General features: G+C 34.5%; 1 protein-coding gene across 1 annotated transcript in view; it reads right to left on the bottom strand.

Annotated features, from left to right (window-relative positions):
• Positions 1 to 16,907, bottom strand: part of CLIC4 (chloride intracellular channel 4) — a 65,612-nt gene that overhangs the window by 6,165 nt on the left and 42,540 nt on the right. Inside the window, exons 3-4 of the mRNA XM_063105457.1 lie at positions 12,243 to 12,368; positions 5,970 to 6,076 (exon numbers count right to left, since the gene is read on the bottom strand). Coding sequence (XP_062961527.1) covers positions 5,970 to 6,076; positions 12,243 to 12,368 — 233 coding nt within the window. The remainder of the gene's footprint in view (positions 1 to 5,969; positions 6,077 to 12,242; positions 12,369 to 16,907) is intronic.

Here is a 16,907-nt window from a genome sequence, read left to right as displayed (position 1 = left end):
GCAGAGGGCCTAAGGCAAGCCCTAAGGGATATCATTTAAAGGACAGGAAGGAGGAAGAGCCTGCAGAGAAGATTAAAAGGGAAGAAATACATCTTAAAGAATCTCAGAATTCAGAGCTGGAAATGCCTTCAAATCTTAGCCCAATCTTTCACACAAGGCAGACTCCTACAACATGCTATATCATTGTATTACTCTAATATGCAAAAATATAATTGATTTTTATAATGGCCTTATATCCTGCAACCTTGTTAATTCCCTTTTTTTATTCTTATAGTATATTTGTAGATTTTTTTGGGTTTTCTATGTACACATATTGTTTAAGAATAACCATGAATTATTCCTTCCTTTACAACTCTCATAAGGAAGATAATGTTGCCGGAATTCAAACACTGAAATAATGTCTCAAAAACCACTTGAGTGGTATGGCAAGTTTGAGCAAGTTTATGATCTTGGACCTGCTCTGAATTAATCCTTTTCCTGAATTACTTCCCAAATGTATCAAATATAAAAATAAAATATCCTAAATTTACAAGTTTATAATATACAATGCTTATACTCCTAGATGTAAGGCACTGATGAAAATAACTGTTCTTTCTATAATTTGGGACTTAGCAATGAAATTGCATATACAATGGTGGTCCCATAGATTATAATGGAGCTTTGGCCTACTGACATCATAGCCATCATAACACCATAACACGTTACTCACGTTTGTGGTGATGCTAGTGTAAAACCTACTGCGCTGCTAGTCAGTACGGCACATACAGTAATGTACAGTACATACTTGATAATGATAATAAATGACTGTGTAACTAGTTTGTTTTTACTATACTTAATATCGTTATTTTAGAGTGTACTCCTTCTAATTTTTTTTTTTTAAGTCAACTGTAAAATGGCGTCAGGCAGGTCCTTGAGGAGGTCTTCCAGAAGAAGGCACTGTTACCATAGGAGATGACAGCTCCATGCATGTTACTGCCCCTGAAGACCCACCAGTGGGACAAGATGTGGAGGTGGAAGATAGTGATATTGATGATCCCGACCCTGCGTAGGCTAATGTTTGTGCCTTAGTTTTTAACAAAAAAGTTTAAAAAGTAAAAAAAGTTTTAAATTTAAAAATAGAAAAAAGCTTATAGAATAAGGATATAAAGAAGCAAAATACTTTTTGCAGCTGTACAATGTGTTTGCGTTTTAAGCTATATGTTATTACAAAAGAGCTAGAATTTTAAAAAATATTTAAGTCCATAAAGTAAAAAAGTTACAGTATTGCTATGGTTAATTTATTACTGAGGAAAGAAATTTTTTTTAAAAAAATCAGCATAGCCTATGTGTACAGTATTTATAAAACCTACAGTAGAGGACAGTAATGTCTTCGGCCTTCACATTTAATCACTCATTCATTGACTCACCCACAGCAACTTCCAGTCCTGCAAGCTCCATTCTGGTAAGTGCCCTCCCCATACAGTGTAACAATTTTTATCTTTTATAATCTATTTTTATTGTACCGTTTTTATGTTCAACTGTGCTTAGATACACAAATACCATCGTGCTACAATTGCCTACAGTATTCAGTACAGTAACACACTGTACAGGTTTGCAGTCTAGGGGCCATAGGCTATACCAGGCAGCTTAGGTGTGTAGTAGGCTATACCACCTAGGTTTGTGTTCATAAAATGATGTTCATAAAATGACAAAATTGCCTAATGACGAATCTTTCAGAATGTATCCCTGTTGTTAAATGACACATGACTGTGGTTTGATACAATTTTTATGTATCTACATAAGGTATGGCTGATAAAGCAAGCAAAAATAGAGGTACCAACAGGTAGTAAACAGCACCATTTAATAAACGTAAAAGTTTTGAAGACTAACGATCACAAAGAAGTATGAAGTTAGTTAAGATAAAGAAAATGTCAAGATTAACCACTAGAAGGCAGTAGCACACCATTAGAAAGTAGCTCCTTGTCTTGTGGAATTAATAAGTACCACTATTACTCACAAATACCCCTGCTGCAGTAATGCTGGTATCTCTAAGCTATTTCAAAAACTCTCAAAAAAATTAATAAGTGCAAAAGAGGCCACACAATCAGTTTAAAATTAATTAAGAAAATCAAAACACCCTTTTTTGCCTAGGAGAATACAGCAAAATTAAAAAGATTAATATACACCAAAGTCAGAAGTGCGGAGAAAGGAACACTTTCATGTTAGTGGAAATATAAACTGATGTAGACTTTTGGAGAACAATTTGGCAAAATACAAGAGTCTTCAAAAAGTTCATGGAAAGCTCTGTATTATCTTTTAGTTCCATTTTTCCATGAACTTTTTGAAGTACCCTTGTAGAGCAAAATTTTAAATGCACAAACCTTTTCACCTATTTAGAATCTAGCTCAAGGACATTAATTGGCAGTACTATTCATAACAGTAAAAAAACGAGACAACCTAGATGTCTATCGACAGGTAAATTGTTAATAAAAATCAATATTATGGAATATTAAACACTATTTCTAAAAATCCAGGTAGATCTATATTTTGATATGGAAGGATTTCTACCACATAATAAGTGAAAAAGACAACAGCATAATGTGTATATATATATGTATATATATATATATACATTAATATAAAATGTGTGCAAAATGACATAGAAAAAAGGGTGCACACTAAATTGTAAAAGAGGTCATCTAATGTGATTAAAGAGAGGCACTAAGTTATATTAAATTTACTTATTTCTATGCTATTTTAACTTTTCAGTAAGCATGTATTCTTTACTTGTATGATTGAATGAGTAAAATTCAAGTCAGAAAACATGAAATATAACAAGAGCATTTCTGTTGTTGAAAAACACAATACAACTCACAATGAAGACAATAAAGACTAAAAGTTATTAGTACTTAGATGGACCAAACTATACCTTAAAGCTATTGCTAGTTTTAATAAAGGGTAAGCTTATGCTCACAATTTTTGAAGGCTAGGTTACACATCAGTGGAGAATAGACAGAGAGTTCATGGGTATTTGCAGATAATTAAACGTACAATGCAGTTTCACAGCTACAGTGATGAACGACCACCCTCTGACTCCCAACACTTCCTGAGAGAGCAAGAGAGAGCAAGTGAGCAAGAAGGAAGCAAGAAGGGTGGATGGAGGAGCTCTTGAATAAAAAGGCACTTCTAGATTCCTTGCCTCCATTTAAATATAGGAATTTGGACATTATGAAATATGCCTCAGAGCATATTTAACACATTTAACATATAAGAACATTATAAATACCAACACTAGTTACATTTGAGAGCTTAGTAAATTACATAAATTAATGAAATCACAAAACCAAAAAAACTTAGGAGATCTGGGACAAGCCACACCTAATCCATCCCCATAAAAGGAATTACCCATTAATTTCTCTTTTAATGCTTAAAAGTTTACAAAAACTTTTATTCCCAATCAACTTGGACATGTCATCAAAAGAATTATATATTTCATCTATCATCAGTGTTTCCCTTTTTTTAATTCTTTAAATCTTATTTATTTACTTTGTACCCAAATCTAAGCATTGGTCCTTCTGTTTCACTTTCACTAGCCCAAAACTGTAGCATCTTGACATTTAATCCCTTAGAATTAGTTCCTAAATGGTCTTAAAAATTGTCTAAACATATTGGATCTTGTAAAATATTTAATAGGCTAGTAAAACTAATCAAAGACTTGTACACTCTGATTTACCACATAAAATGACAAATCCATTTCTTTAAATTGTCAGTATTTGGGTGAGTGTTTGGGGGAATAAGGAAGTAAGTCACTAATTTCCTAGGCTTATTAAAGGCATTTAATTGTATTAAGCAGACAGATAAAAGCAACCTGCAACAAACATACAAGGGTACTTCAAAAAGTTCTTGGAAAAATGGAATTAAAAGATAATGTGATCTTTGCATGAACTTTTTGAAGTACTCTCATATATAAGGAAGACCCATTAAGCTCCAAAGTGTTTTGGAATATTGTTTTCTAAAGTCCCATGGCAAGGGCCAGCCCGTGGCTCACTTGGGAGAGTGTGGTGCTGATAACACCAAGGCCACGGGTTCGGATCCCTATATAGGGATGGCCGGTTAGCTCACTGTCTGAGCGTGGTGCTGACAACACATAAACAAACAAACAAACAGTGACAGGTTCCTGTGGGGGGAAGCTGCTTGGCAACTGGAATTCTTATTCACCAATAGGTAATTTAATATAAAGCCTTCCAGGTTATGCAGTGTGTCATCCATTACATTGTTTGTTCTTATTGGTTACAGCATTCTGAGGACAGTAAGAGTAGGTGGTTACTTAAGACAATAACAAATTGATAGGAAAAAATAGAATACAAAGTTATACTTAAATGAGTCACTTTCTCCCTTTTTCTCTCCCCCCACATCCCCCAAAGCAAAAGCAAACACATTTTATTCCCTTCTCCTTCCCACCAAGTGTCAGAAGATATTCAACCACCCTCCAGCTCCCAAAAGCCACACAGAGAAATAAAAACATTAAACTAAGAGAGTTCAAAGAACTAGACAGCAAGAGTATCTGGGTATAAAAGGACAGCTTCATGGAAAGAACAGTTAGACTGCATGAAGGAAGGGTAGAACAGAAAAGACAGTCTGTGGAAAGGAGGGGCTCCAATATAACCATTTATTTATAATATAAATTGCTTAGACAGAAACATTAGTCAGAACAAAAGCAAATTACTAAAGAAAATTGCTTCCAAACCAAGCCAGCTACTAGAACACATTATTAATAGATATAAGCCGGACTTGGGCACTAAAATTTTTCCCTCTTTTCCTTCCACTGTAGAAAAACATTACTCATGCAGTGAATATTATTCCAGAAACCAGGAGCAAAAGACATTGAAATTCAATACTCAATTATAAAATGCTGCAATTTTTAATTTTAATAATAAAAAAAATAGGCTGACTATTTTGCTTGGAAATCTGACTACATTAATAACATAAGGAAATTAGCAAGTGTTTCACTTTTTAAAAAGACATTTATTCTTGCTTCACCAGTACTGATTTTTTTCCCTATGGTATTCTTGTTCATTTGCTGCCATAAACTTCTACCTAAACGACCACCACCCAAGCTACCAAACTGAAACTATGATGAATTAAGGTATTTTTAGGAGCTAGCTTTTTTGGTTATTGTTGTTACTTTTAAGTAAACACTAATGCTCTCTCTATACAGTTTTTCCCAGAGAGAACAATGCTTAACATCCCAAAGAGAAGAAAAAGGGAAATTACTGAATGTGGTGTAGTTAAGGTTCATCAAATGGGACCACTTTCAAAGATACTGTGCTTCATTATACAGAAATTTAGTAAGTGAAATAATAAAATAGTGTCCTTTAATAAATAAAAAAATATTGCATCCGTACTATCTAAACAATTCTTACCATGAAAATTTGACCTGAAACTAAAGTTCTTGATTAGGATGCAGAAAAATTTAGGCTTGTGAGTCTAACTACCCTTTCAAAGGAACTCCAAAAATTGCTCTTTAAGGGTAATTAGTACAAAAAAACACCAAGGCTGATTTTAGGCTGCTGGCACCCAACAATAAGAAAAGATTTAGTAATAGTTTAAATTAAGCTAGATCAACTTATTCCAAACAACCACAACGACAAAGTCCACTGTTTTAGATATACCGTTAATGCTTTTGAGAAGTTACCTTCATGGTAACTTCTCAAAAGAATATGAGAACAACTTCATTCAATAAGCATTTTATCACACACCCACTATATACGAGGCACTGTACCACTAGTTAGAAACAGAAAAACAGTAATTGAAGGACTTATTCCAATTTATCATCAAATCTAATCAACTCTGAAAGACAGTTTTTAGTACTTATGGGAATGCCTTGGCTCTCAAGTATTCATTTAGAATGGCTGTCATAATAATTTTTGTTGCTGTCGGGTTTAGAGTTTTTTTTGCAGTGGTAATTCAATTTTTTTTTTTTTTTTTACCTTCATTAGCCTCTGGCCTTGAATTCTTGATATATGCAGAGAATTTGGCAAAGATGTCCATTCCAGCAGTATTTGATTCCGGGTGTTTTGGTGAAAGCTTTAAGTACCTAAATAGAAAAGTTGATAATGGATTATAGATCCTTCAAAATTGTATTAGCATGAGTTCTGTCAATCAACAAGCCATTGTACTAGCAGTTACTAGACATTCTAAGTTATTACTTTAAGAAATCCCATCATCTGTTTTCTATGATATTTTCAAAATGTGTTTTTTCCTTAGGAAACAAAGCTCTGCATGTTGTTTCTGTACACATATTAATATTCTTGGCAATCAAAAGGCGTCCCACATTCCACCTCCATTTGATAAATTAGAATGGTGGGGAAAGAGTCAACTTATTCAGAAACTTCTGCCAGGCCACCATGCATCTTAGAATAAGATCTCTAGAGCAGCACTGCCTAAGAGAACTTTCTGTGATGATGCAAACGTTCTTTATCTTTATTGCCCAATATGGTAGCCATTAGTGCCATGTAGCTATTTGAATATGAATTTAATTCAATCACAATAAAATTAAAAATTCACTTCCTTAGTTGCACTAGTCACATTTCAAGCACTCCACAGTCACTACACTGCACAGCTCTAGAGCATTCTCAAATAGCAGTGCCAACCAGATCCTTAGTATGCCACGCACTGAACTAGCCCTGTGCAATGTACCAGAGAACCTTGACAGTGGGAGAAGAGCTTAGGCTGGTTGAGCATCTTGATCATACACAGCTTAAGGACAAAACAGTAGGAGGCAGACCATTCACTTCAGACCTACACCTGGTATTTTCCCAAACCTCCCATATATTAAATATTCCATAGTATACTTCTGAGGGTAGCAATGAGCAACAGAAAAATAAGCTGCCAAAAATTATACTGAGGGACGTTCTATTGTATTGTTACAAAGTTTTTCTACTTTAAGTACAGATATGACACACCAGCTTTTTAAAAAACATACACATACAAATGTGTATTTTTACATAGTTAGATTTCAAACACACATACTAAGTATACATTTCTTCCTCACACTGGAAACCACATGTGATAAAACTCAGCTATTCATCTTCCCTTCAACAGGGCTTGCATCAGCCCCAGGGAGTCAAGGCTAGAGGAATTCAGATTCTTAGCCCAATTTTAGGGAAGATTAATCGGCTTGAAGGTCCTACAAAATGTCACTGGAAAATGGACTTGAGGACAGTAAGACTTTAGAAAAATAGCTCACATTGAATTAGTTATTTTGATTTATTCATCTATTTGAAGACACTATCTTGCCAGTTTTCTTTAAATTAAAAATGAAGGTGAGGTAGTTTTTGAAAGAAATTGAGTTCAGTTGCAAGCTGAGTTTCAATTTAGTTTTTATATTCATATTTCTTCTGTTTATTATGTTGAATTCAGGGAGAAATATATCTTCTAAAAATTGAGCATCATACTATATTGATAAGGAGGACACAAAGTATCTATTGAACACCTTAAATGATCAAGCTATCTTTCTTTTTAATAGGTCTACCTAATCTCTAAATAGCTCTCAATTTGTAATCTTAAAGATTTCTCTTATAAACACAATTATTTACATACAGTTTTTCAGTAAACAATTATAGTAAATGAATTCCACCAGAGTTTATATATGTGTGTATATATATTTCCCCCTCCTATCTATAGAACACTTTATTCTCATTCTCTCTCTCCCCCTCCCTCCCTCTTTCCCTCTCCCTCCCCCCTCCTAACCCCATACTGAGCTGAAACAGTTAATCCAACATCCTTGGATTTCTCTTGACTGTAAAAACAACCAGCCTCCAGGTTAAATGTTTCCACCACTTGCAATACAGGCCTTTCATTGACTCATTTCAAACAAAAAATAGTACAGGGAACATAAGTGCCTCTTTAATACATCTATGTCTTCTTCTAGCCAAGTTTTCAAAATTCCTCTTCCCCAACCAGTATTTAGCTGTACCTACTTTTTCTAATGAAGTAAACCTCATAATTCTCAAAACAACTTACAGGAAAGCAAGCTTGAATTACAGATCATTTATCTATTCATTATTCACACAACATTCATTTATCTTATAATTACTGAGTATATTCTATGTGCCAGGCATTGTACTAAGTACTAGGGATGTAATGATAAGCTTACAGAAACATATTTACCACTTTTAAAATACACAAAAGCTCCAACCAGACATCTATTTTGGTGAATGAAGGCGGACTTGCAATCAGCATATCCTCATTCATATAAAAATAGATCCTATTAAAATTCTGAAAAAACACTGTTCTCTAAAGCAGGTTAAACATGCCCTATTCTCCCCCTCTGAGACAAATTATGAAATTTCTCCTATTAATTTAATGCATAGAATACTATAGCTACTGGAGACCATTCACCCCAAATCTCTCATTTTGCCTAAAAGGAAATTATGTTCCAGAAAGCTTACATACTTGCTCCAAAGTCACTCAACTACATAGTTAAAAGTATCGACAAACTAAAAACTAAGATTTCTGTCCCCAGGTCCGATGTGTTTTTTTCTACTACAGATCAGATTCTCTCTAAAAGATAAATTCTAAATAAGCAAGTCCAAAATCAGTTGTCACCTTTTTTTGCATCTCTGCCAAACATTAGATCTTAATGTATTCATTATTATTAGTTTTAACAAATAGCTTGATCAAGCAATGATTTTCAATTATTGTGACTACCCATTTTAATATTTAACAAAAGAGAGGCAAATAATTCATAAAAATCTGTGTCAATGATAGAACAGATATGAGCACTCCTTTCAGGTCCGTCCTTTATTATATATTACATCAAAAAATGGTAGACTAAGAATATTTTTATTCTCTTAGGAAAGATCTCAGACATTTTCTCCTTTCTCATGTCAATGTAAGAATAAAGACTGGTTAAATAGATTAAATTATCCTTGTAAATGCTTTCATTGTATTTCTCATTTTAAAAAATTTATCTAGCTTCCTTCTATTCTATCTTTTATCAGTAAGTTAGCCAAGTACACAGGAATGCTTCAGTTAAAAATCCAAGTTTCAAAGCTTTTTGGCAAAGTGATTCCTTCATTCAAGCAAGAGGAACTGAACTAAAAAAAAAAAAAAACCAAAATGCTTTCCCAGAGGAGAAGAAAGAGAATGTTTACTTTAAAACTTATAGGTACATACAGCAGCAAAAGTTCTTTGATTTAAGCTTTCCATTAGTCTCTAAGTTTGAAACAACTCTAGATTAGACAATTGCCTGTATTTATACTTGTCGTGACTAAATCAGGAAGCATTCACATAAAAACACTCTGTTCTCAGTATTATCAAATGTCAAAACATGTTATTAGAAATGGTAGATTCTGGTCTACCAGCTTGCACTCCTCATCCTATCAAGAAACAAGGCTCACAGTAAAGCAGGAGGAAGAGCAGGAGCAGTTAAAGACATGGACACCTCCTTGTCCTACAGGGAAAAGGCAGTGACCCAGGATGGTCCCTGAGTGCCCTAGAACAATATAGAACAGAGGAAAGGAAAAGGAATGCAGGTGGTGCTCCCAGAAACACCTCCTCCTCCCACTCATTCCCTAGACACAATTCGAATGACAGAGATTATACTGTTTGACCAGCATTTCATGGGTTGCAGAGTCCCCTAAAGGGAAGATACTCTCAATCCAAAAATGCTATTTCGATGCATATAAATAAATAGAACTTCATCAACTACTTCCCAGCTCTGCCACCATCAAGTGTGAAATCTTAAATTATTTGGATTACTCATTTTCAGTTTCTTCATAAAGTCTTTGTGAGTACTAACTGAGATAATCCACAAAATAATCCACAAAGCATAGTGCATGGCACATAATTATCACCTGAGTATTATTAATAAACAGCAGAAGCATTAGCAGCATCAAAAATAATCCCTTCTATATAAAGTGAAATTTTAAAACTTTATTTAGAAACGTTCTTCATAATATAAACTACAACACAAAACAAGGAAAATACTTCCAGAAAAAAATTTAGCACAGTGTGAACACTTTATAACAGAAAGAGTTACAAGTGTTTAAACTGAAAGAAAAGACCATCTCTGGTTAGAGTGCCTCTAAGAATATGTGCAAATAAAATAGGGCTGAAATGTCCATATGAAGAAGCAAGTGAAAATGTTTATTTTCACAGTCCAATTAAAAGCTGCAATGTCGGATCATTCTGGGTCACTTCCTCTTGGAACATGGTGTGTTCTTGCAGTTTCTTTTAATAATTTTTCTTAAATAATATATTCAGATTTGTTCTGTTTCAAAAAAAAGCTGCAATGTCCTACAGAGCACTAGATGTCAAGAAAAACAGGATATTCTGATATTAGCTCTACTATTTCTCTTAATGTCTATTCCCTCTAAGAGAAATAACAAGAAGAAATAATGAACATTCTTGATTTTTTGTTGATGTTGAAGAAGGCGAGAAGAGAATGACAAAATGTCCATTTCACTATGGTATACATGTTATCTGCACACTGATTTCAAAATACAGTTCCCTTCACAGAGAATGAATAAGTCATTCAAACTGCTTCTCTATAATTTAAAATTGATAGAATGAGCTACAGTTACATGAGAAGATGATCACTTTCAACTGGTTTCTCAGGACAAGTTGTCAAATATGGAACTTTCCTCAGAATTGACAGACTTAAGTGTAAGAAGGGATCTAGTAGGTTCTATGAGGCAACAATCTTTCAGAAGTTATTTCCACTAAGTTGAATGCATACTCATAATAGTTCCTTACTGATGTGTATAAAGCTTCAATTTGTATTTCACAAAGATTCTTCGTATTCTAATAATATGCATAACCTGGAGGGCAAATCAAGATATAGTTTTATTAATGTTGGTCTGAAGATACTTTAAGGGGAATGAAAGGAAGGTGAGAACTGGAAAGTTTCAGGATCTTTTAATTAAGATTAAAAAGTATTAAGAAAATGAAATTTTAGGCTTAGCAGAGAGCAATTCTTGTGCCAACCAGAGAGCAATTCTGTTCACAACAAACGATGGGCTAGTTGTAGACAGAGACACTGTTACTCATATTTCTCCTAGCAGCCTTCCTGCCTGCCATCCCTAACCCTGCATACCATGCTCTAGCCACTCCTCCAGGTCCCCCAAACAAACACTATTTATTCAAAATAACTCTTTTGCCCTGGAATGCCTGTCACTCCTTCATTCACCTGCTGAATGCCACTTTTTTTTTTTTTTTAAATTAAGGCTTAGTTCAAGTGTTGCCTCTTCTCTAAATTAGCCCTTCTTGATTCCTCTCACTTTTACACGCACACACCCGCCCCCACCCATATTTGAGAACCTTTGTTGAGGGCAAGAACTATATCTTATTCGCTATTGTATCCATAGTGCTTTGTTACCCAGTAATTGCAGAATGAGTGAATGAATGAATATTAAGTAATTATTTTAGAGCCCTCTGACCCAATAATCCCATTCCCGGGAAAGTTATCTGGCATAGTGGGTAAAAGTCAAGTGAACTAGCAAGAAAGGCCTTGGGTCAGAGGAAAAGAAACATGTCAGTTTTCAGGATAATAAAACTGGAAAAGCCTAAAAGCAACCAATAATGCTTTGAACCTATGCCAAGATTATAGTATGATACAAAAGTGCATGTTTGCATTTTAGGTAACTATCATTACAGTACAATATAGGACCAGGAGATCTAGAACACCTAAAAAAAAAAAAAAAAAATGAGAATAAAAATTCTGAATCCCAGAGACACAGTCTTAAAAGTCAATTCCCCTTGGACCATAGCTTCAGAAAGTTACCTTTAAAATGGACTGAGAAAAGAAAAAAATAAAATAAAATAAAATGGGCTGAGAGCAAATCCCATAGCAACATGGACTTCACTCCTGCTTAGACATCCTGGCTAGGTTCAGTTGAAGTCTATCTTTCCCTATCCCTTCTCCTCCCTAAACTTCTCTCTTAGTTTGGGACCTATAGCCCACAAATAACCAGTCTTTCCTGACCTATCTCACATATCCCAAACCTGCTTTTACCACATACTCTACAGCTTAGACAGAGTCTCACCTTTCTTAGTATGGATTACTGGACTAGTCAGAAGCCAATTCTGACATCTAGGGAGCAGTTAATTAGAAGTAACTGAGAAGAGACTCCTAGTCATTCCAAATTAATGCTATGAGAATTTAACTTAAGTTCCATCAGAAGAAAGATCTCTTAGGACAAATAAGACAAAGCTTCAAAGATATGGTAATATTTCAGCATATTTTCTTTGATACTCACTTGGGAGGGCATAAGACTTCTTCAAGAAATTCCTCAATCTTATTTACATCCGTTTTGACTTCATTGTTAAAAGTTATAAATGGCGGGTGGGTCCCAGGAGCCAAGTTCTGCAGGTCTGCAGGCTTCCTGTTAGGCAAAATAGTGGTCAAAATCAGATCATTTTTCACTCTAAGAAGGCAATGATACTTTAAATTCTGAGAATGGCTCTAAATTTTAAATTATATAAAAATGAATAAGAAATAGTATTTTTTCAACTAAGTATAACAAGCTCCAAGAGTATTCTAATAAGAAGCAAACCTCTACAAATCATATTTATGGTAAGAAAATTAAAGCCTTTGATTTTTTAACCAAAAAACAAAGTCCCTCATTCTCATTCCAAATTTAACTAAGGTGCGTATTAGACACGGTGCAGAAGGAGAGGGGAAAAAGACTTAGGAAAGTCAGTCTCTGGTTTCAACTCTGATGCCAACTAATTGTATAAAGAAGAATAAGCCATAATTTCTCCAGGCCTTCATTTTTTATTTTTTGTAAATAAAGGAAAGAGCACCTGTTTCTTGCAGTCCCTTTCAACTACCAGATTCCAAATTCTGGTGCTCCCTCTTTTCCATTTGCATAGAAGTCCAGATTTAACAAGGAAAAAGATCACCAGATTAGACTAACATCAAAATTACTTCAATATATAAAAGGTTGCATAACCAAAGGTAAAAGGCAACACAGAATGGAAAAATATTATAGTGCGTCAGAAAGGCTTAAAATCTATATTATGTAAGGATTTTGTCCAAATTAACTTTAAAAGTCATCAAAAAATCAAATAGATATGAGTCAAAAGAAATTGATAGGAGTAGATAAAACAAGTGAACACATGGAAAAATGTCAAATATCACAAATATCAAAGGAATCCAAAACTCAACAATGAAAACATTTTCCTCCTATTAATTAGGAAAAACTGAAAATATCACAAGACACTGATAAAGATGGTACAACCGTTATGCTTACAACTACTAATACCAAGAACTGTTAGTACTACTCGACTAAAAAGCAAAATGGCTCACCCAAGCCCACCAATCTTAGAATCAATGAAAGAAATGACCAGATATGTTGTAATGATAAAATATAAAACATATAGCACCATGAAGTATTCTTACCCAAAAAATTAACCCTGAATCTAAACAAGCCTTTGGGGCAGCTTTTTCTCAAAGTTTGATCAAGAGGCCCTTTCGCCAGGTGGTCCTTGAGGTCAAAACTATTCTCACGATACTAAGCCATTATTAGCCTTTTTCACTCTCATTCTCTCATGCATATAGAGTGGAGTTTTCCAAAATTACTTGGCTATTTGTTGTATGACATCACAAGTTAATAAATACAGAAGCAGACATGAGAAGTCTATTTTTCTATTAAGGCAGACAATAAAGATATACAAAATGTAAAACAATGTCACTCTTCTCACTGTTTTTTTCTGTTTGTTTTGGAAAACAGTTATTTTCTGTTAAAAATATGTTTTTGTGATAACAAGTAATGGGTTCATTATCGTTCAATTTAAATGAATTAGTAAATAAATATTTTTTAAACTTCTCAGCTTTAATTTTTAACACAGTAAAATTGATAGATACAACCCACATAACTGAAAGTTCTTTGAGGTCCCCAATAATATAAAAGCACAAATGGGTCCTGAGACCAAGAAGTTCATTCACAAGAAATGGTGGGAAGGGGATTTAGGGGAAAAAGTTAAATGACACCACAAGGAAGCAACCAGCTAAATTCTGGATTTGGGACAATCTTCAATTTAATAGACTGGATTTCTACATGTCAATGGCATGGGGGACGAAATACAAGCTGGGGCTAGAAGGGATGGATGTAGATTAAGAAAAATTTAAGAGACATAACAACCAAATTATTATAATAAGTACAATTTGTTTGGATCCTGATTTAAACAAACCAGCCAAAGATGAAAAGATATTCTGGGGATAACCAGGAAAATTGGATTATATAATAGGAAGTGGGCATAATGGCATTGTGGTTAGGTGAGAAAATGTGCATATTGTTTGAAGACATACAACACTGAAGTAGGGGAGAAATTATATGATGCCCATGATTTGCTTTAAAACATTTCAGCAAAGAAAATAAGAAAAAAAGGGAAAAAGCAAATGTGGCAAAATCTTGATAACTGAATTAGGGTTATGGAAAGGTTTATTCTGTTCTTGTCTGTTTCAGAACTTTCATAATTTAAAAAACTATACTGAAAAATTTAAACTTAAGAAAAAGCAGTATGACAATGTATTTCTTCAAAGAACTTTCCCCTTCCTATTATAGCCTGTAGAGTTGTTTATCTTGTTTTTAAATTAGCCAGTCTGCCTGCCCTCTTCCTTCTTTCCAGACTAAAAATGCACAGAATTTGAATAAAATAAAGGATATCTTTAAGTGTATCATGAAGGTAAAATACTTTGTCATTAAAAAGAATTTTCAAAACTGAGTGGATCCTAAAATCTATACTCAACCCAGCCTATTAATTTGCCCTGGTCTTACTCATATTCTCTCTCTGGCTCCATCTTTCAATTTAGGTTTGGAGAGTGCCTCATTTTTCTATGACTACATTCCACTAAAAAATACAAAGACTTATTTAATTATCTGATTAATCCAAATTTTCTTTTCTTTTCTTTTGAAAGCATTTATTTATTTATTTATTTTCCTTAATTTTATTTTGTCGATATACAATGTGGTTGATTATTGTGGCCCATTACCAAAACCCCCCTCCCTCCTCCCTCTCCCCCCTCCCACCCAACAATGTCCTTTCTGTTTGCTTTTTGTATCAACTTCAAGGAATTGTAGTTGTTGTGTCTTCTCCACCCCACCCCCCCGGGTTTTTTTTGTGTGTGTGTGAATTGATTTCTTTATTTTTAGCTCCCACCAATAAGTGAGAACATGTGGTATTTCTCTTTCTGTGCCTGACTTGTTTCACTTAATATAATTCTCTCAAGGTCCATCCATGTTGGTGCAAATGGCAGTATTTCATTCGTTTTTATAGCTGAGTAGTATTCCATTGTGTAGATATACCACATTTTCCATATCCACTCATCCGATGATGGACATTTGGGCTGGTTCCAACTCTTGGCTATTGTAAAGAATGCTGAGATGAACACTGGGGAACAGGTATACCTTCGACTTGATGATTTCCATTCCTCTGGGTATATTCCCAACAGTGGGATGGCTGGGTCATATGGCAGATCTATCTGCAATTGTTTGAGGAACCCCCATACCATTTTCCATAGAGGCTGCACCATTTTGCAGACCCACCAACAATGTATGAGAGTTCCTTTTTCTCCGCAACCTCGTCAGCATTTATCGTTCAGAGTCTTTTGGTGATTAATCCAAATTTTCTAACTCAGAGTCCTCTCCCTACTCAAGTTCTAGAGCCTCTCTCTCTTCCAAACCAAAGAAAGATAAGACATATTTTCTATCAACTTCTATTAAAACCTAAGCTCCAAAAGAGGGCTTTAAAAAGTAAAAATCCAATTTGATTTTCATCTCAGATTCTTTTATTGAGCATTCTTTAGTCTGACAAGATAAAGTTGGGCACAAAATGATGGGAATACATGAAACCTGAGTGAGGTCTTCAGACCCACATTTACTTAAGTACTGAGGTAAGCCTATGGCATTCCAGTTACTTTCGTAAGTACTCAACTCCAAATTAGAACTAACCCTTTTCTATCCTTCATTTCATCAGTTTCTTTTGGTATTTCTTTTTACTCATCATCCAGACCACCTGTTTCTTCTTTGCTCACTAAAGTGTCCAGCATGTCCAAGACCATAGTCATTGTGAGTCTTCAAGTCACCCACATTCTCACTCACAGACTCACTTTTGTTCCCATTTATAATTTATTCCCTTTTCAACTCAGGAAAGCCTGTCCACAATCAGGAGTCCAGAAACCCTAACAGTTTAGGGTTTATATATTTATTTTCAAATCTTAACATTTTAAAGTTAAAGTTAAACAACAAAAAAAGCAGCACAAAGGTAAGAAAGAACAACTATATCTCATCAAAGCAAGCAGGGCTAATAAAATTTGTATAAAATATACGAGAGACAGAGAACACACAACACACATCTCCCACAGAATGATACCAGGGATGAGTAAGAATGCTCTTCCACCTTGTCATATGCAAATCGTGATCACCTGGAAAACAATTTTGTCATTCCTAAGTCATAAAACATGTCCATCAATATTTTTACAACTAACAAATAGCCACTTAAATGCCTAAGTGTAAGGTAAGAATATAAGTCTTTTCACAAATAGTCTTTCATGAACAGGGTAGAGTTGAATAAAGGGGAAGAAAGGACTCGATGCTTTAAAATAACCCATGGTGGGGGGAACGGGAGGCAAAATAAATAACAGCTATTATAATTAATTATGACAGCTTTTAAGCTCTCCAAACAAAAATATTTATTAGGGGAGGGAGAAAGCTAGAATGGTAGAAAATAAAGAACCAAAGACTGAATAAAAAGTACTGAATTAAAGTCCCAAATTGAATAGCTCTGCCACTCACCAGCTACATGACTAAGTAAATCACAAACTCTTTGGGTCTGGATTTCCTCATCTATACTATGGGTATAAGACCTGCTTTGCCTGTAAAATAAAATCAAATAATGCATGTGAAAGTGAATTAAACAAA

Source organism: Cynocephalus volans, chromosome 8 (assembly GCF_027409185.1).
Source record: "Cynocephalus volans isolate mCynVol1 chromosome 8, mCynVol1.pri, whole genome shotgun sequence".
NCBI classification, from domain to species: domain Eukaryota; kingdom Metazoa; phylum Chordata; class Mammalia; order Dermoptera; family Cynocephalidae; genus Cynocephalus; species Cynocephalus volans.
This window is presented reverse-complemented; position numbering and strand designations above follow the sequence as displayed.